The sequence below is a fragment of the Aedes albopictus genome, chromosome 2, assembly GCF_035046485.1.
Source record: "Aedes albopictus strain Foshan chromosome 2, AalbF5, whole genome shotgun sequence".
Taxonomy (NCBI): Eukaryota; Metazoa; Arthropoda; class Insecta; order Diptera; family Culicidae; genus Aedes; species Aedes albopictus.
In genome coordinates this window covers 166469033-166490345 of record NC_085137.1, presented here as the reverse complement: position 1 = coordinate 166490345, position 21313 = coordinate 166469033, and the positions used below count along the sequence as shown (strand labels likewise).

Sequence of the window (21313 nt, the reverse complement as noted above, 5' to 3'; positions counted from 1 at the left end):
TTCCAACGGCGCGTAAAGGTGAACAAAGGTGATCAGCCCGATCAGAATCTGTTGAGCAGTATGTATGTGTTTTCTCACCACTTCCAAAATAGCTACCGTGTGCTGTTGAAGCTTAGAGCTCTCCACTCTTGGCCTAGAAGCGTTGCGAGATGAAAAGACTCACGCTCACGCACTGCGAACCTTATTCGATCAGGAAAACTCCGGCGGTCCAAGTCACGCGCAATGACTGTGTCGCTGGAGGTCTTCTGTCTCTCACACTCTGTCGTGCTTGTCTCTGGTTTGGCACTGTTTGACTCTACGCAAGATGGTTTTTATCTGTTTGTTGAAAGCACCAAACAAATTCCCTGTGACGAGCACTGTTCTTTACTCTTGGCGTCGTAAAAAGTAGAGCTAGTGCTGCGATTCGTCTCCCGCACAGTTACGAACGTTCTCACTAATACGTCTCCGTCTCTCGGCATAAACGAGAAACAAGCACTTGAGACAATCCCTGGTGCTGACGAAATAGAGCAGCGGATTGCTTCGCTCTCATTGAAAGACGGCTTGCGGTTGAAATTACTATTCTAAGGGTCAATTTAAATACACAACGCCACTAAATTTGTACAGACTGAATTTCGTTTCAATTCAACAGAATAATGTTTTCAATTTTACCATGGGCCCGATTTTCAATTAAAAAAAAGTTTCTATTGGAAACCGGATTCGAACCAAGAACCTTGGGATCACCTGGATCGCACGCTACCATTCAGCTATCGAACCGGTTGATATCAGACGAAACAAAGCGCACACAAGAAGCGATGGTGGGTCGATTGTCATGTTGGTCATTACTGCAAGCCGTCTTGCAGTGTAGCCTTCAACGTTACAGCGGAAGCTAAGCTTGCAGCCGGTGGTACAGTGCTAAATTCAGACACAGTTGACATAGCTTCGATCTGCGCACCGCTTCCCATCACTATCCGAGCTGGAACCTCCGAAACTTCTCGTAGTTCTGGATCCGGTGATCCACTCTGCCGCAAATCCGGCTGGGTTTCCTCTTCCTCAGGGGTGAACTCTAACTCCAACTCTCTTCCACGTTGCACGTAACCGTCGTGCGCTTTGCTCTCGATCCTTTCATAGGCCGCTAGCATCCTTCACGATGCCTGATAGGAAGTTGAATAACGTGCACGATATCGCAGCCCATTCTAGCTGGGTTGCCAGATGGTAGTTTCGCTATTAGCTCCTGGATTAGCATCGGATTGGCCAACTGCGTAGTTAGCCCGGTCACATCTAGGTGATCGCGGTGATCTGCTGAACTACAACTCCGAAGCTCATGAAACTCGTCAGCTGATTGTTGGTTCTCGCTGCCGGTACTTCCACCCATCCTTTCATTTTCTACTTCTACTTCTGCTTCTACGACGAGGCTTTTCTCGCTTCCTATCTTCTTCGGAACCCTCTGAACTGTCTTTTGTGGTTAGAGTTTTGACCATTTCTGCAGACACATAATTGTAGGCTCATTAAAACTGTTATAACTCAAAATATTCTTCAAAGATCCTCTCAAAACTAATGTTTTTGAAAAGAGGAAAAATACAGCTACTTTTTGAATGCTATTATGAAGAGTTGGATTGATCATATTCGGTTGCCATCTTGATTTTTTATAGAAAAACTATTTTTTTTTTCACAATGTTCGCAACCACTGTTTTTAAGAATTTTACACCATTAGTAAGCTGAGATATTTTTTGCATAATGTATCAAGATATGCGAGATTTATTTTTCTCTTGCCAAAAGTTATAGATTACATGCAAAATAGCTAAAATAAATTAATTATAATAGCAATAATAGTGTCGGAAGATCGAAATAACATTCCACGTCCTTCAATCACTGTTTTTTTTGTGTGTGCATTATATGAGTATTGTGGAAGGCTTAGAAAAGGAGACTATGGGTATTGTAGACTGGTTTGTTCTCTACATCATGAGGGGGTTTTGTCGGCCGAACTGAACTTGGTTGTATAATTCAACTAGGTTGAGACAAATGTTTGGGCAACTTTGATTTGAACAGGTTAGAAAAACATTAACAGTTTTTGGATTAATGTACGGCTGGTTCTGAAAAATCAGCGTTTAGCAACTTGTTGCATAAAAAACTGTTCTGAACGGATGGCTAGGCTTACTAATGTAAAAAAAAACTCACTGTACTCTCTGCTAAGAATCTTCTGAAGCAAGTCGTGCATAGGCTCGCTGTCCACTTTTCGTTATATTTCTCTTTAGCCTGCACAAATGCTTGTTTCACATTTGTGTTAAATATCATGGTTTTGGTGTTCACATCTGACTGTTATGCCTACCAAAATATATTTCAAATATGACAAAACATACATTCCATTTAATTTACATAAAATCCACCATCACCAAAATCGCGCCTCCCTAACAAATGCTCAAAGTCACCCATTCGCTGCGCCTCGCAATTTCGACCAGCATGGGAAAATTTACTGTTTATTAGTTCGCAAAAGGCGTAAGCAAAATTGTGCCAGTGCCATATCCGTGGGGCACTAATTGCGCAAAAAGACAAAATTTGCTGATCCCAGTCATTTTCCGCGCCGCGCTTTATGCATCCGACGACCGACATTGCCAGTTGAGTCCCGAAGGAAGTGCTGCGGATCAAATACACCACCGTTAGCCAGACATGTCACGTGGCACACATAGGAAAGTGCTGCTTAGGCGGGAATCGAAATGGATCAAGTTCAGTTGGTACCCATGCTACTACATTCATATTGAGGTCTTGTTGGCATTTGCATGGACTTATTTCAAAGGTTGCGCAATCGTAGAAACACACCAATCATTTGACAAGAAAAAAAAAATCAGGGCGATCGATTCTCCCTGTGCGTAAATATTGTGATTGAAATGTCACGGTCCGCCAGGCCGGGGATCGAAATCTTCCGCGGTCCGGTATCGGGGCTGAACATGGCAGATCAATTTTCAATCGGTTGACACCAACCACGGATTTCACTTTGAAGCGCTACATCGTCATGTTTGCCGCAGCCAGACTGTCTGGTTTCGAATTGCTGGTCTGGTAGGTACCACCTCCTTCGGCTTCACGTGCCTATACACATTAGAGTGGGTCAACGATGTATGGAGAAACTTTAAATTTGATCGTATCAACCCGGAACAAAGCTCTTTTAATCTATATTAGCGTCCAAAACAACTGTGCAAAATTTGGGAGCGATTGGTTGCGTCCCCGTATTCCGCATTGCGATTGAAATTTGTATGGAATTTAGTATGGGAAAACGTGCTTTTTTGAATTTTTCTCATAAATTGAAGTTTTTCGTCTAAAACAATCTAACCAATGACGGTAAAGTATAGTCTAGGATATGCCGGAAAACTTTGCCGAAGACCGCAAAGTGATCCGACGCTTGTGAAAAAAGTTATTCGCCTGGTAACTTGGGGCAAAAATTGAGATTTTATTATTGATATTATTCCTTTACATGTTAAATGTTAAGCACCACCAGGCAATCTGTACGTTATAACTTTTTTCACAAGTGTCGGATCACTTAGCGGTCTTCGGCAAAGTTTTCCGGCATATCCTAGGCTATACTTTACCGTCATTGGTTAGATTGTTTTAGACGAAAAATTTCAATTTATGAGAAAAATGCGAAAAAGCACGTTTTCCCATACTAAATTCCATACAAATTTCAATCGCAATGCGGAATACGGGGAAGCAACCAATCGCTTCCAAATTTTGCACAGTTACTTTGGACGCTAAAATGAATCGAAAAAGCTTTGTTCCGAAAAATCGACTTTGTTGACCCAGTCTAATACACATACACCAATTGACGACGTTTGGTGAAACAAGTTCAAAAGGAAAGTAGAACATGCCATGGAACACATAAATGGGTCGCATTTTTCAATACTCTCCTGGACTGTCACAACTTCACCGACCTTCGAGTAATTAGGAAGAAAGTGTGAAATTACAATAAAATTAATGCGGTTGACTCAACCCTTGGAACGAACGGTGTGACTACAGTATGAAGTTTTAGGAAAGTGGTGCTATCATGGGTCTCTACTGGCATTCCTTGAATCACCGCCCGTAATAAATCATACACTTTTTAACGGTCCCATGATTCATGGAAAAAATCAGATCAGCCTGTTCGTAGCCGTATGGCGTTTATGATTTATATTGTTTAACCATGAGTAATGGAGTAATTTGACCCGCCCAAATGCGACACACTCCCTTGAACAATCGAATATGTATAGCATTCTTTCAAACGCAATTCTTTTTCTCTCCTTACTGTTTCAGAACCTACAACTCAACGTCAGTATCCAGTCTTAGTTCAGGTGGTTCGATAGACAGCTGCTTACCACCGAGTGGATCGACGCTGCATTATCCAACGGCTTCCCATTCAGCTGGTTCGTATTCTTTGCTGAACAACAACTATCGCTCCCTCAGCAGTTCATCCAGCATTCATAGTGCGCACAACGGATTAAGTTTATCTTACGGGACGAATCATAGTTCAACATCCGGTGGTACTGTAGTGTCCCGCCTCAACGGAGGGGCGTCGTCTACGATCACCTCTGGGAGTAGCAGCAGTGCAGGCACCGCCGGAAACTCTCTGGATGGACTTCCTTCATCCACCGCCATCAGTAATAGTACAGTGGGCCTGAACACCGCAGGTCACGGAACATCGGCCACCGCACTGGCTTCGTCCGAGCTGGGGATGTCGCATTGGCTGACCGACGGGACAGTCAAATCGGAAATCCGTAGCCCAGGACTTGACGCAGCCATCTCCGGTGGAAACCTCGCGGTCGGCTCCACCCATCTCGACAGTTCTCTGTTCTGTACCAACCCCAACAACCTCGACGCCCTGCAGAGTAGCACTAACTCGTACGATAAGTCTGAGTACTACCCATACGCTTACAACATGCAGCAATACGCACCGTTCACGTATTCATCCTACGGATCTCCGTACCAAACGAGGACGTCCTCGAAAATCCCCTCACCAAATACATATCTTCCATCCAGCTACGCGGCGGCCGCTGCCAACAACAACTCAGCACAAATCTACTCTTCCTACGGATACAACAACTTCGCACAGTTCGGCACTAGTCAGCAGGACTACTACAACTACAATGATCCAACGTACTCGCCGTACTATCAGACCGCCACCTACCCGCCGTACGTCAGCTCTCCTGGTTCCAGCGGCAGCCAAAGCTTCCACGTGGCAGCGGGCCTATCTGCCGAAAGCCCCTCGGAAGGCCATTCCGCCGCAACTCCGACCATGCTGGCTCACTCGCATTCACCCCAATCACCCCTCTCCATCTCACCTACCATCCAAGCGGGTTCGGCGGCTGCCGTGGCAGCAGCTGCAGCAGCAGCAGCCGCCGCCAAATCCACACCCTCGGGGAAGCCAGGACGGGCGCGGGGGCGAAGACACGCACATCCCAGTCCGACGCGAAGTTCCACCTCGGAGCCGGGCGTGACGGAGAAGGCACCCGAGCGGATCTTCGTGTGGGATCTGGACGAGACGATCATCATTTTCCACTCGCTGCTGACGGGGACCCATGCGGCCAAGTATAATAAGGTAAGCGAAGTTTTTGCTGTGGTGGTCAAGGAATACGTAACAATACACACAACGTTCAAAAATTTGCGGAACATCGGATACACAAAACATTAGATTTTTGTTTGCGACCGTCAGTCACATTGCTCAGGGATTTAGAGGTTTCAACAAGTTGCATATAATCAACCTACACTGTTGTTATTGCTTAAGGGCAGACGTCAATGTTGTTATTGCTTAAGGCGGAGTCAATGTTGGTCAGACCGTTTGACTGGTGCGTAGGGTGCCTTAGAATTAGAATCCAAGTTCAACGTTGCATCAGAAACTCAGAAGCACAAATCTGAAGCGATAGGGTAAAAGCTCCCTTAGTGGAGGTAGTACCAATAGTGGTGGTAGTGCCAATTTAGCATTATTTCAAACAAAAAGCTTGCAAATGACATTTTTAATAGATGCATCATAAATAATTAATAACATTAGTTCAGTTTTGTGTTCAGGATTTGTCGAAAAACCTATTTTAAACAATTATTTTCCTTAAATTTTTGGCTCCTTTGCACCTATAGTGGTGGTAGTGTTCCTATAGTGGTGGGTCCCATAAGAATTCAATGGGATGCGCCACTATAGGAACCAATGTTAAATTTTACCTCCATAATAGGAACCGTGTACCTATAGTTGGTGCAAGTGATTTATTAGCAAAAACTGTAATAAACAATGGTTTTTACATTTTTCCTGGCCAATTTAAGTGAAAAACTACCGATTAACGTTTTCAGGCTTTTTATTTTGTGGTATTATCAATTTCATTCAATTATTTTTCTACAAGGAGCTACTAATAGCACCACTATTGGTACGTTTACCCTAGTGTAGTTTTTATTTTGCTCTTGCTCACTTGTAAAAAGCTTCAATCAAAAATACCAGGTGCACTGGTTTAGCTTATTTTGAGTTTTGTGTGTTTCAAATCGTGAGTAGGTGGAAAAATCGGCCATTGTGGAGGCCATCTTGGAATTCTAATGAGCTTGTCCTAAAGTAGGCCTGAAGAAAAAGCACTGCTTGAACACTGGTGAGATTTGAACTAACTACCAGAGATGCCATATTTACAGATTTATCTGTATTATTCAGATTTTTGCACATCCGTATAGATTTTGTTCTGTATTTGAAATACCGATTTTTGAGCTGGAGGGGCTATTTTATTTTTGTAGGGTATCGCGCCACTTGGGCGGTGGCTTCTATATTCGTCTGTTTTCCACTATAACTCAGTCAAGTTTGTACCAATTGACTTGAAATGTTGTACACGGGCAGATACTATACCTATTTCACCTCATTCCAAAAGTTGTGTCAATTGGTTCAAATTTGACTGAGTTATAGTGGAAAACAGACGAATATAGAAGCCACCGCCCAAGTGGCGCGATTCCCTACGGGATATAGATATTTTACCCAAATTTTGTATATGATACATATTTTTGAGAAATCATCTGGCATCTCTGCTCACGACCATTATAGATAAGTGCTTAATCAACTCTGGCGTTTGATTTGAATAGTTTGAATCTGCATAAACATTGGCGTAGCTAGCTTTTCATTTTTCTCACTCCAAACAAACGCAACAAAGAGAAGGATGAAAGAGGGGGCACATGCCTTCTCTTGCATCCCACTTATTCTCACGTTTACCAAGGAGAATGAGTGAGAAAAAAAGCTAGCTACGCCAATGTACATAGGGATCCCAGCAAACTTAGAACTTATTTAAATCGAACGCCACAACTAAGCTAATGGCACGTCATTCTAGCTACTATAAAGTAATTCAAATTTATTGATCTACATCATCTTTCCCAATAGTTCACTGGGCTATAGATTTTTATGGTTCAATAAATAATTTACCCATCTAAGTATACTTTGTATGAACGTTGAGTTATTTGGAAATCATAATTGACCACATGGATTGGTATACCGAAAAGTTGCACTTTGAGTGAGTCATTTTCGAGCATCTACCTCTTCTGTAGAAATCTGTCGTATCGTTTCAAACAAAGTACGAACGACACGTTAACCGCTTTCCAAGTTTCAATTGTCCTTGTTCAACACAGTCGTCGGGAAAGCCAAGCTTGTACGATAGGCTAGCGATAAATTTCAAGATTTCAAGAAATGACTGGTGATTTCGTGCAAAATAATTACAAGCTCCGCCTATGAGTGTCCACCCAAGAGATAGCTCTGTAGATGTTTTTTTTTCCGACGAATCATTCTGGAGCTCCTCAGAATATTCTATTCAGTGATGTTTCAGGAGTCTCCAGGAGTATTGCTTATGACTCCAGCCGCTCTTCAGATGCTTTTTTGAAGTACGGGAATACCTCCAGAAGTTTATACAATAATCCTTCCAGGAGTTCCCAGGGGAATTGTTCCAGCAGTTCCTAAAGCAGTTCTTCCAGGAGTTTTTACTGGAACTCTTCTTAAAGTTCCTATGAAAATTCCTTGACGAGGTAATACGGGAATTTCTCCACGGGTTTCTACGGGTGTTTCTCAAGAAGTCCCTAGGTACATTTTTCAAGCAGTTTCAACGGGGATACCTTCAAAAGCTCCTATGGGATTTCAACAGAAGACCCATTTGGAATTCCCACGAGAGATCCGCCAGGATTTCCTATAAGAATTCATTGAATCGTTTCTACGAGAATTCCTCCTGGAGTTTCCATGAGAAACTTTTCAGGAGTTTCTGTAAGATTTTCTCTTGGAATATATACTGGAATTTCAGTGCAAGAGTTCCTTCGGGATTTTTCCCAGTGGTTTCAAAATTTCGAAGGGTTCCGACGGGAATTGCTCGAGAAGTTCATTAAGAAAGTCTTTCAAAGACTCTTATGGAAATTCCTACAGAAATAATACAGAAGATACTAGAGTTCGTATGAAAGTCCCTCTAGGAATTCGACCGTAAATTCATCTACTATGTGCTACGGCAATCAAATTGTTTATCATCATTAAAACATCACGTTGACCCGCTGTTTTATCTTACCCCATCCGTTTCAACTTGCCTCGGTGTACCTTAATCGAGTCCAACCTGTACTTAATGAAATTCCTTCAGGAATTTTCACAGCCATTCCTCGAGGAAAAAACATGGAAATCCTTTTAGTAGTTTCTACGGGAATCCTTCCAGAAGTTATTCTGAGGAAACCTCCAGATTTTTTTATCAGAATGCATCGAGAAGTTGATTCTAGAGGGTTTTGGAGTTCCTTCGAAGATCGCAACTAGAGTTACTTCAGGAATACTTCTTAGCAATACTCTAGGAGCACTTCTACAAGTTTTTCTGCAAATCCTTCCAAGATTTTTTCCGGAAACTTACCAGAAGCTCCAGCAGCTTTTCAATAAATTATTCTAGGATATTCTTAGGGATTTCCTTTGGGTGTTCCTCCGGGAATTTCTTTAGGAATTCTTCCAATAGTTTGCAACGGGAATTGATCAATGAGTTGCTCTGAAAATTCTCCTAAGAGTTGCTACAGATATTCCTCCAGGAGTTCCTGCTTCAATACTCTTCTAGGAGTTGAGGTTCTTCGTTTCTTTGGAATTTTTCTAACTATTTCACTGAAATTATTCCAGGAATTCCTACCCTTCAGGAGTTTCTTCACTGGAATTCTTTCGGGAGCTACTAACCTGGAATCTCGATGATTTCGTCCCCTAGGATTTCTTTGCTAAGATTTATTTAAGATTACTTCCGCTGCAATTCCAGGAGTTCTTGTTCTACACAAATTCCTGCGGGACCTTTTCTTCTGGAATTTTAAAAAGTATTATTTCTCATATTTTTTTTCCAGATTCTTGAGATTCCCTGGAGAATTCCATTGGGAGCGCCCCCACCGCAATTACTCCAGAAGTTTCTCCTTTGGATTTTTCCAGGATTTCCTTTGGGAATTTTTGCATTCAAATATTTTCCAAAGTTTCTCCTAGAAATTGTCCCTCTTCGGTTGGTTTTTCGGTCTGAATAAAATTTCATCCGACGTTTCGACTCTTGGTTTGGGCCTTTTTCAGGGAGGTTACAGAGGTACCGCTACTTGTTTCTCGCTGGTTGCGCTACAAGTAGCGGTACATCTATAACATCCCTGAAGAAGGCCCAAAGCAAGGGTCGAAACGTTGGATGAAATAATATCACCCCGCTTATAATTTTATCCTGACCGAAATGCCAACCAAAGAGCGACAATTTTGTCAATTAGTCGGTTGTTTTTGCACAAATACTGCAAGCAATTTCGGCAATTCCACAAGAAGTGCTACCTCTTCCCGTATTCCTTTAAAACCCCTTCAGTATTTCTTTCGAGCACAACTGCATAAGTTCCTTCCAGTAATAATTCCCATAGGATAAATTCAGTAAAATGTTTCCCGAAGTTCCTCCATAGGCTTTTTCCTAATTAAAAATTATTACAAATTTTCTCAAAAGGCTTATCTAATATTTGTTGCGGGAATTTCATCAGAGATATAAACATTCACAATTTTCTCCAATATCTTCTCTAAGCCATTGCTGACCCAATTTAAAACATAAATTTATACAAAAGGCCTTAAATGAACCTCTGCAGAATAGAGAATAGATGACCTGAGCTGATCTCAGGAATGATTTGGAACTTCAAGGAAAATTTCAAGAAATTCTCAGAAAAAAATGTGGGAGGTACTCCTAAATGAATTCTTAGAGTTACAGAGAAAAAAATCTATCTTGATGAAACTCCGAAAAGAATTATCACAGCAGCGCCAAAATTTCTGGACAAACTGCATTGAAAAAAATGAAAAAGCATTTCCAAAAAAAGAGGAAAATAACTTCTGGAAAAACGTTGAAAAAAAAAACAACCGGAGGAATACCTGTAGGATTTCTGGGAGGAACTGACGAAACTATTATTATTATCACTACTATTTAATAACGACACCCTACCATTCGTGTGGCCTTCTTGTCATTTCTTTGTTCAAGGCATTTTGGACAGACCATAAGACCATTTTGAACCCCGAAGACACTATGGAAAGATTTCCATAAGGAATTACGGAATGAAATCTGATTTGCAATTAGTTACGGAAGAACTCTTAAAAGAGCTGCGAAGGAAATCTAGGAGGAACATCCCATGAAAGCCCTATACGATCATTGCAGGGAATTCTTGGAAAACTACTGGATGGAATGACTAGAGATACTCTGGACGGAAGAAACTCCTGGAGGAACTCCTGAAGGATCTCATGATGTAATTCCCGTAGGAAATCCGGGAAGAATTTCTCTAGTAATTCCTCCAGCAGTTGCTCCGGGAATTTCTCTTGCAATTCTTCCGGGACATTCTGTAGGAGTTTCTCCGGAATTGCTTATAGGAATTCCTCCGTGAATTTCTCTGGGAATTTTTCAAGGAAGTTTCCTAGGAATTCTTCCAGGAAGCTTCCAGGAGCTCCTCCGAAATTTTCTCCAGGAGTTCCTCCGGAAATTTCTCCAAGAGTTCCTTCGGAAATGTCTCAGGGAGCTCCTCCAGGAACTAATCCAAAAGATTCTCCGGGAATTCCTCTAAGAGTACCGCGGGAAGTTTTTGTAGGAGTTCCTCCGGTTATTCCTCAAGGAGTTCCATTGGAAATTGCACTAGAAGTTCCTCCAGGAACTTCTCTGGAAGTTGTTCCGAGAATTTTTCTAGCGGTTTCTCCGGTATGTTTTTTAGATGTTCCTCCTGTAATTCCGGGAGTTTTCTCAGAGAATTCTTCATATACTTCCTCTAGGAGTTTCTCCGGAAATTCCTCTAGAAAATTCTAGGAGAAAATACTCTATACCAAAGGAAGCCTAGGAAATTTTCTTTACGAAAAGTTCCTGGACCGACCCTGAATCTAACCCGTCACCGTCAGCATTATGATGCTGGATACCCACGCCTGTGAAGGATGTGACTGTGGCCACGGACGTAGCCAGCTTTTTCTTTTTTCTTGCTCACTCTTCTACTTACAAACACGTGAAAGTAAAGGAGGGAGGAGCCATTTGCCCTCCTTTTCATTCCGCTAATCCTTGAGAGTTCCTCCGAAAATTTCTCAGGGAGTTCCTCCAGGAACTAATCCAGAAGATCCTCCGGGAATTCCTCTAAGAGTACATCAGGAAATTTCTGTAGGAGCTCCTCCGGTAATTCCTTAAGAAGCTTGGTTGGGATACGACTGGGATGATTTTGCTTCGGAATGTTGGCTTTGCAGTCTTTTGGGGGAATCGAAAACACTAGTTTATGACTTTTCCCGACGTTTCGGTCCGTATGGGACCTTTTTCAAGGGTTAAATCGGTCAAGGTTTCCTAGTCAAGATGACTTTGCTAAATCAAAAATGTCATGCGGAAGTTTTGGTATAGATTGAGTCCGTTCAGTTCACTTGTCTAAACAAACACATGAAAGAAAAGGATGGAGGACGGGGTCATTCGCCCTCTTTTTCATCCCGCTCATCACGCTCAAATGTATGCGTACCTGTTTTGTAGATGTAGTTGTGAAACTTACATTGCACTCTTACCCCGGACGTTAGTTTTACCATTATTTCGACAGTGATTTTTCATTTGGGCCTAACTGACATTTTCAAGTTGTTTAATTAGCAAACTTAATTAAATTAGTATCGCTTGACAGATGACTTGAATTCAACTCACATGAATCACGGGTTTAGATGTGGCAAATGAGATGATTCAATTTTCGATCAAGTCAAGTGAGTTGCTCAAGTGAGATGAATGGTGGTGCTTACAGGTTCAATTCGTATTTTCCATTTACTTGAATCAAGTCACATGAACCATGTAAACCAGCCAGTATAGAGATAAGTGACATTTTAACTCAATTGCACACCAACGTGCATTTTTCCTCACACAACAGTACACGCTCCCCAATGCTATTCAGATTGTATATGGAAATATTACTCGATTGAAACGGGTGAAACGAGTAAATGATGGTTAAACTATTGTTTGGAGTAGGAATTCATTTGTTTTCCTCTAATTACCAGGGGGCGACACTAGTTTTGTCAAGTCAAAACAGCTTAAAAAAGATGATAAAAGACGAAAAAACCCGGTAAAACACGCAAAAGTTTTGCGGATTTTACCGGTTCATTCTTCTTTTGTCGGCTTTTTCTATGATATTTTGGCTTGGGAAAACAAGTATCGCCCCAGTCTAATTATGAAAATCTCGAAGAAAAAACTCACATAAATATTTGCTTTTTTCGGGAGTAGGATTCGATCGAAGGTCCTCGGCGTGATGATCACGTGCTTTAATCTTCACGCCAGGACTACGTCTAAAAATTGGAATTGCCGATAAGAATTCTACTTAAATATTTGGTTTCAAAGTCTTCTGAAATACATAAGGAAAACATTTCTCTATTCAAAGTGTAGAATTAACTAAAAATTAAAATACACGTTAATTAAAAAAAATCTTTGTTCAAAAGAGTTGTGCTAACTCTTTTATTCGTGATTTAGTTCATCTTAAGGGTTAGCAAAAGAAGTTGTTGAAAATTGTTGTTTCCATGATCTTATTCCCGATTATCATTTTCCCCGTTCCAACAGAGCCGGGACCACCACATGCAACTGGGCTACCGAATGGAGGAGCTCATTTTCAACATGGCGGACGCCTTCTTCTTCTTCAACGACCTGGAGGAGTGCGATCAGGTACATATCGACGACGTGTCCTCCGACGACAACGGCCAGGATCTGAGCAATTACAATTTCTCCGCCGATGGTTTCCACCCCGGAACGGCACAAGGTAAATATAAGCAGCAAACCTCATTCTATCATCATCAGAGATATTCATCGAATTGAGAATCGCCTGTTTATGCGGCCTTCATCCAAGTCGGGAACAATAATGGTCCTAAGTAAATATTTGTCGCACTGCGGCGGCAGCGTCTATTTGCAGTTCAATTTCTCATTCCTTCAATGGATGTCCCGTCCCTGCTGCGCTCTACACAGACCGACTCGTTCAATCTCCTAATTCATTTTTCCTTTTCGTTTCCGACACTTTGTGTGATCACAGGAGCTCCACCTAATATTTGCCTTCCTAATGGCGTTCGCGGGGGCGTTGACTGGATGCGAAAGCTGGCATTTCGCTATCGGAAAATTAAGGACACCTACAACACCTACCGAAATAAGTAAGTTAGATGTCAGCTCACCCGAAGCGACATGATTTATGACCTTTTTGAATAGCTTCTGAACTAATCTAATCATTGTCTCTGCGTTTTAGTGTTGGTGGTCTCCTAGGTCCTCAAAAACGGGAACACTGGCTGCAAGTTCGGTCCGACATCGACTTCGAAACGGACAACTGGCACAGTCTAACGCTGAAGTGTTTGAACATGATTGCCCAGCGGGAGAACTGCGTCAACGTGCTGGTGACGACCACGCAGCTGGTTCCGGCCCTGGCCAAAGTGCTGCTCTACGGACTGGGGCAGATATTCCCGATAGAGAATATTTATAGTGCAAATAAAATAGGTAAGAGTTGATTGAAAAACTTGTATGAAAAAATATGATTCACCCTTCTGAACTATCGCTTTTCTCGTGCTGACACTTTAAAGTTTCGCAAAGTTCAGATAAAGTTCCGAACGGAGCTTTCTGGCTGCTTAAGGGGCTAAACAACGCTCACGAGCAACTTTATCATTTATTGCGATTTTGCATTTGCATGCATTTAATGAGTTGATTTGTATAGATAACTAGAAATATCGCAATAGGTTTAAAAAACAAATATTATATGCTGTGAATCGTTCATAAGTCGTGCATTTAAGCGATACTGACTTAAAATAATTCTTTATACGATGTAATGCATGCTTCCTTATATCACTACTGGTTGTTCGGGCGGTGGTTCTATTTGTTCATTACATATCGACCGTCTTCGTAAATTTGATGATGTGATTACGATAAAGTACACAGCTTATGAAATCTAGATTGAATCATTTATCTGATTAAAGTTAAGTATGTTTGCATACTTGTACAGAAATGAAAGCGTTCTCACTCGTTGATTTTATGATCAAATTTCTTCTTCCTCAGCTTGTGCGCGTGGACATGGAACGCGCAGTCACATTTATTGCAAATATTACGCATCCCTTTTCACCATTTTTGGATTACAGTAGACGTTCGATAACTGCAACATGTTAACGTTACACTTAGCGAATTGGATAACTGACAATAACTAATCAATGGACATTAAACGAACGTACCATCATTGACTAATTTCAAGACCTCGATGTACCAAGGAAACCATTAAATTTTCTGTGTCCAGTCCGGTACCCAATAATATTCATTACCGTGTATTTTTTTTCGTGTAAATTACCATTTGTGTAAATTATGTTTAGTGTGTTACACCCATATGACAGAAAAGGACTAAAAATAAATTACGTAATGGGTACCGAGGATTGTTCACAATCTGCGAACTTGACTGCGGAAAAAATCGCGACCATGGTACTATTCATTCGACTGTTTATTTGGGCTAACTTGACGTACTATTTTGACGGATAGTGGTACGATCAGTGCTGTCATGGTAAAATCAGAGCTGGTCAATCAATGTTTCAAAATCTCAGCGCATGCTATGCTAGTAAGCCCCCATGGAAATGACCTCAATTCTTTATTACACCAACGTACCTAACCTCAAAAAGACTGAAAACTCTCAGGTCATTTTGGCAGGTGTAACATGAGCATGAAAAGGACGACATGTAACATGACCATGAAAAAGCTCGATAAAGTAGGATATATGATCCGTCATTTTCATGCATGTGTGTGGTCTGTCAAAATGACCTGGGAAGTGTCAAACATTTTCATGGCTAGCTTTGTTGGTGTAATGAAGAATATTATTTCAATATTATCACAGGAATCTTACGCGATTTCTTCACAAATTTGTTCCAGGACTCCTCCAGGAGTCTCGTATAGGATTCCCAGGGAGTTCTTGATGAGATGCTTCTGGCAGTTTATTAAGGATTCCTTCAGAAGTTCCCTCTGGAGTTCTTCCAAGAATTTCTTCTGAGATTCCTAAAGAGGTTTCTTTAGAGATTCCTTCAAGAGCTCTTACCAGGAATCCTCCAGGTGTTACTCCCGGGATTCTTCCAGAGAATCTTACCTGGTTTGCTTGAGGAATACTTTCTGAGATGTTTGCGGTTGTGGAAGGTGCTGCCGAAAGAATTTCAGGAGTACCTGAATTTTTTAAAAAATCCTTCCGAAATTTCTCTAGAAATTAATTTCGAGATCCCACTAGGATCACTCCCTCCAAGATTACCCAAGCAAAATTTTCCTGAGATTCTTCTAGGAATACCTTCCATGGTTTCTCAATATTTTTTGTAGGATTTCCGTCTGTAATTCCTCAGGGAGCTATTTTTTTATTATATATGAGATTGTTTTTAGGGTTCCTTCTGTAGTTACCTTTGGGGTCTTTTCAGGAGTTTCTTCTAAGATTCTAAACTTCTATCACAGGAACTCCTTCCAAGATTTCTTCTGAAATTCCTTCTGAAACTTCAAGAAGTTTCTCATGGAGTTCCGGGAATCCTCCAGGAATTCCATCCGAGATTCTCCTAATAGCTTCTGATGATAACCAGAAGGATCATGCTGAAAATAACTGGGACAGGTAAAATTTTCACTTTTCGAAAAATGTTCAACTAGCTGTAACTTTTCGAAAAGGCCATCAAATATTCTCAAATTTTTACTGTAAGTTCATCAACTAGCTGTGTATCAGTGGTAAAAATTTGGAAAAGATCCGGCTATTCTACACGAAGTTAGAAATATTCTAGAAAAGGGTATAATTATCCGATAGCCAACTTTGAGCTGTTATATCTCCGGATTCAACAAACCGAATGCAATGAAATTTTGATCATTTATGACTTACATAATGAGCTATTAGAAACTTTTGTCTTAACTTAAAATTCTTCACACGGAAGAAATTTATAATGATTGGATTATTTTTCTAATATAACACCAATTTTTATCTAAAACTTCATCATCGTTTCAAAATTTGAGATAGTAATTGTAATTCTTGAAAATTCCCTTTAATCGATTTAAATATATGTTTCGAAGGAAAGCAACCAAATTACCGGCATTAAATTGAAAAAGGAATGGGATGCACATGAAAAATAGATAAATTTACTAGAAAAACATAAAATAAATGAAATCGCTGTAACTTTTTTTCTTATCAATAATTTTAAATTAAGTCAAATGTTTTTCAAAGTTTATTATATAAGTCATAAATGATCAAAATTTCATTGCATTCGGTTCATTGAATCCGGAGATATAACAGCTCAAAGTTGGCTATCGGATAGTTATACCCTTTTCTAGAAAATTTCTAACTTCATTTAGAATAACTCGATCTTTTCCAAATTTTGACCACTGATACACAACTAGTGGATGAACTTACAGTAAAAATTTGAGAATATTTGATGACCTTTTCGAAAAGTTCTTCTCCAGAACTTCTCCAAATACTCCCTGATAAACTTCTGGATGATTTCCATTGGAAACAACTGAAAGAATTCTTGAATGAACATCCAGACGAATACCAGAAGAATCTACAGGCATTCCAAACGAAGCTCTTGAAATTGACGAATCCTGGAAAGAGTTCCTGAAAGAATCTGGGGAGCAGTTTCTGAAAGAATTCCAGAAGAATTTCCCGGATTGAGTTCTAAGAGGAATCCCAGAAAGAGTTCCAAAAGGAATCCCGGAAGAAATTCCAGGAGCAATTCCTGGCAGAAGTCTAGAATAAAACAGGGAATCCCTGATGGAGCTCCCGAAAGAATCCTGGAAGTAGTTCCCGGAGGAATCCCGGATAAGGTTCTTGGATTTTCTGGATCAAACCCTTTAGAAGTTCCTGGACAGATTCCGCTGAAATTTTCAAAGGAATCAATAAAGCAATGCCTGAACAAATCTCTGATGGACTTCCTGAAGAAATATCTGTAAGATTTTTTAAGGAATTTCGGAAAGATTTTCTGTGGAAAACAGTGGTAGAATTTATGAAAGAATCTTTGAAATAATTTCTAAAGTAATCGCTCTGGAAATTATCGAACGGTGTTCTTATTGAATCCCTAGTAGAATTTTTGAAGTAATCTCTGGAGAAACCCATGAAAATCTACATAAAAGAATTCTTAAAAAAATTTCTTGAGAAATTCTTAATGAAATTTCCGCAGTAAACCTTCAGAAATTTGGAAATTTTGGAAGCAATTTTTAAAAGTTTTCTTAACCCTCCAGGACACGCGCCGTTGTAAAAAGTACAACACTTCCAAATAACCTCGCTCGTGGTATTCAGTGCGAGCGCGGTGCAGTATGAATTGCTTGATGGCGCGCGTTCCAGGAGGAGGTCCTGGAAAAATTACGAAGGAGGAATACTGATGGAAGTTCTGGTAGGATTCCTGGAAGGACCTCAGAAAGAACTTCTGAAGAAATCCCAGAAGGAACTCCGGGAGGAACCTCGCATAGGATTCCTGAAAGGAATCCCTGACGGATTTTTCTGAATTTTTGGAGCAGAACTCCCATAAAAATCTCTGGAAGAATCTCGGGAGTACCTCTTGGCAGAAACTCCTGGAAGAATTCCAGAAAATCATCAATAGCTCCCTGGGAATCCAAACTCCTGGAGGAGCCCTGGATAAGATTAGAGTTTCTTCAGAAGCTTCTCAAGGTTGAAGGATCTTGTATAAAATAGAAATGAAAATGTAATTTCAATGATGACGACGATATCAATGCCGACTTATTCAACCTTAAAGAGGTATCGTAAAGAGTTTCTTCAGGTATTTTCTGAGGCTTTTATCTAGGAGTTTTTTTAAAGAAGGTATTTCTTGATTTCTCTTAAGAGATTCTTTCAAGAATTCTTCTAGAATTCTTACAATTTCAGAAAGAACTTTGGAAAAGATAAACCTCTGGAGGAATAACTAAACCAATTCCTACAAGTATCTTTCAAGGAATCCCAGGAGGTGTATCCAATGGATCCAAAGGATCAATTTGTAGGAAAAAAGAACATTGTTGAATTTTTTGCAGAAAACCCTAAAAGAAATTCTCATGGAGTTTTTGAAGGATATTTTTAGAATAATTTTCGAAGAAATCCTCCGCTGAAATTCCTGAAGAAATCTTTTGAATTCCAAAGATATTTTCTCTGAAGCTATTTTTGAAATAATCTCTTACGGACTATCAGAAGCAACTCCAGCAGGAATTTCAGAAAACTCCCTGAAGGAATTTTTGAAGAAATTTCCAGAAGAATTATTGTAGAAATTTTAAGAATTACTGTTGAATGATTCTCTAGAGGAACATCTAAAGAAATCCCTGGGAAATTCTGGAAGAATCACAGAAGAAATTGTTGAAGAACTTCCTGCACAAACATCATGGAATTCCTGAAAAGTTAATAAACCTTTTAAGTTTGAGTAAGTTCAAGAAAAAAACCTGAAGAAAGCCTTCAATATATATGTAGAATTTACTTCAATAAAAATACCCAAAAATAAAAAATAAACTTGAACTAAATTATTGGGGATTTTTCTGAAAATATTCCTGGAGTAATCTATGGACGTTTGATAGACGTATTTCTGAAAAAAAAAAAAACTCCAGTAAGAATGCTTGAAGAAACATCCAGATGAGCTTCTGTAAAGATCCCTAGAAAAAGCTTATGAAATATTTCTAGAAGAATTCCTAGGAAATATTTCTGAATGAACTCCTTATAGAATCCGTGGAGGAATTCTAAGAGTTATCCCAAGAGTATATACCAGAAAAATAACTGGGAAAATACATGATAGAATATCTAGAGCAAATCGTGAAGGAATATCAGTATGAAGTTCTGCAAGAAACTTTGGAGGCATTCACCTGTAGGATTTTCTGGATCAATCCCTCTAGAAGTTCCTGGACAGATTCCGCTGAAATTTTCAAAGGAATCCATAAAGCAATTCCTGAACAAATCTCTGAAAGACTTCCTGAACAAATCTCTGATAGACTTCCTAAAGAAATATCTGTACGAACTTTTGAAGGAATTTCTGGAAGATTTTCTGTGAAAACAAGTGATAGAATTTATTAAAGAATTTTCGAAGAAAGCATAGAATGGTTTTCTTATTGAATCCCTAGTAATATTTCTGCCGTAATCCCTGACGGAGTCTCTGGAGAAACCCATGGAAATCTACATAAGAGAATTCTTGAACAAAGTTCTTGAGCAATTTTTAATGGAATTTCTAAAGGAAACTTTCTTAAGGAATCCTTGAGGCAATTTTGGAATTCATAGAAAATTTCTCAATGAAAAACTTGTACAAATTTAAAAAATAAGCTCATTGAAAATTTCTGAAGCAATCTCCAGGGAATTTTTAAAAGAAATTCCTGGAAGAACTTTTGAAGGAACCTTGAGAAAATTTCTAAAGAAGGCTTTCTAAGGAAATCCATATCGAAATTTCTGGGGGAATTCTAAACTTTTGATTTTCTGAAGGCGAATCTGAAACCATTTCTAAGGAAATCCGAGAATGATTTCCAGAAAGAATGCTCGTACGGAATTTCGAAAGAATTGAAGGAGGAATTCAGGAATTCAGGAATTCAGGAATTCAAATTCATCCCATGGAGTTCTCTCTAGAGGAGTTCTTGAAAAAAAAAACGGTGGATCGTCTATCTAGAAGTTGTAATTGTACTTTTGCTGAAGTTTTTTCAAGAATCCTTTCTTGAATTTCTCTAAGGGCCTCCTGACATTTATGTTCAAGAGTGAATTCAGAAATCAAACGAAGAACTCCTTCGGAAATTTCTGCAGTAGTTTTTGCATTTTTCTCTCTGGAAAATGTTCTCCAAATCTCTAAAAACTTCTTCATAAATTGTTCCTGGCGTACCCCCGATTCTTTAGAGACTCCAATAGTATTACCTTCAGACATTTGTCTAGTAGTTTCTTCGGAAACTCTTTTTTTTTCAAAATTTTCTCTCGAAAGTTCTAGTGTAGTTATTTTTTTCGGAAATGTGTCTAAGAATTCCTTTGCAAATTCCTCTGGGAGTCCTTAAGCATAGAAACCTTTTAGGGGGGTTTTTATGTATTGAATTTTATCACTTCTTAAGGTAATCTTAAATGAAATTTACAAAAACTCCCGGAAAAAAACCCTGCAAAATTTTTAGATGATTTACTGCTCTAATGCATTTTTATTGCATTAGAGAAATATGTTTCTAAAAAACAGTTGTTGTAATAACTCCTGGAAAAATTCCTTTAAAAAACTCTGAACTATGAAAAAAAAATCTCGAAGGAAATGCTCAATGAATTCCCGAAGGAATTATTGTATTGTGAATATTTTGTAGAAGTGTTTCTGAGAGAAAATTCTCCTAGTTTCACTCTAAGTGATTCAAAAAAAAACTTTGTAGAATTCTTGCAATCCATGAAGATATTATGAAGAAAGAGAAGAAATGTCCTGAGAAAATTATGCATGAACAACTTGCGCAATTCAAAAAAAATATTGAGAAAACCTAATAGAAAACTCTAAAAGAACCCCAGGGCAAAAATTTATAAAAAAAAAACTTAAGAAAAAAAATTAAGTTTTCTTCAAAACTTATAGGAAACCCTTTGATTCGCGTTAGAGGGTTTGGAGCTTCCGGAGGAATAACTGAAGGAACTTCACCCAAAATTTTAGAGGAAACTCTTTGACAAGCTCTTTTAGAATTTTAGGAAAACCCCTTGTAGAGCCTCTTGAAGAACTTCGCATTTCCTAAAGAAAGAATCTTCTGCAGAGGAGTTTTTTTTTGTATGCAATGCTTTGAAGATGGTGAAGGAACTTGCTGTGGATCTTTCCTCGAAGAATCCTTTGTGGAGATCCTTTATAGTATCACTGAAAGTATTATTTATTTTGACATTCTTTTAAAAATTACCGAAAATTACTGAAAAAATCACCTATGGAATCCCATTTTAATCCTGGAAGAACGTCTCGCAGGAAAGTGTTAGTGGGATATGG

At 39.5% G+C, this 21313-nt stretch overlaps 1 protein-coding gene across 3 annotated transcripts in view; it reads left to right on the top strand.

Moving 5' to 3' along the window:
• LOC109406911 (developmental protein eyes absent) overlaps nucleotides 1–21313 on the top strand; it is a 122066-nt gene that overhangs the window by 98374 nt on the left and 2379 nt on the right. For all 3 annotated transcript variants that reach the window (XM_029867310.2, XM_029867315.2, XM_029867311.2), the window contains 4 exons: nucleotides 4255–5536; nucleotides 12984–13179; nucleotides 13447–13561; nucleotides 13654–13898. In XM_029867310.2, coding sequence (XP_029723170.1) covers nucleotides 4255–5536; nucleotides 12984–13179; nucleotides 13447–13561; nucleotides 13654–13898 — 1838 coding nt within the window. The remainder of the gene's footprint in view (nucleotides 1–4254; nucleotides 5537–12983; nucleotides 13180–13446; nucleotides 13562–13653; nucleotides 13899–21313) is intronic.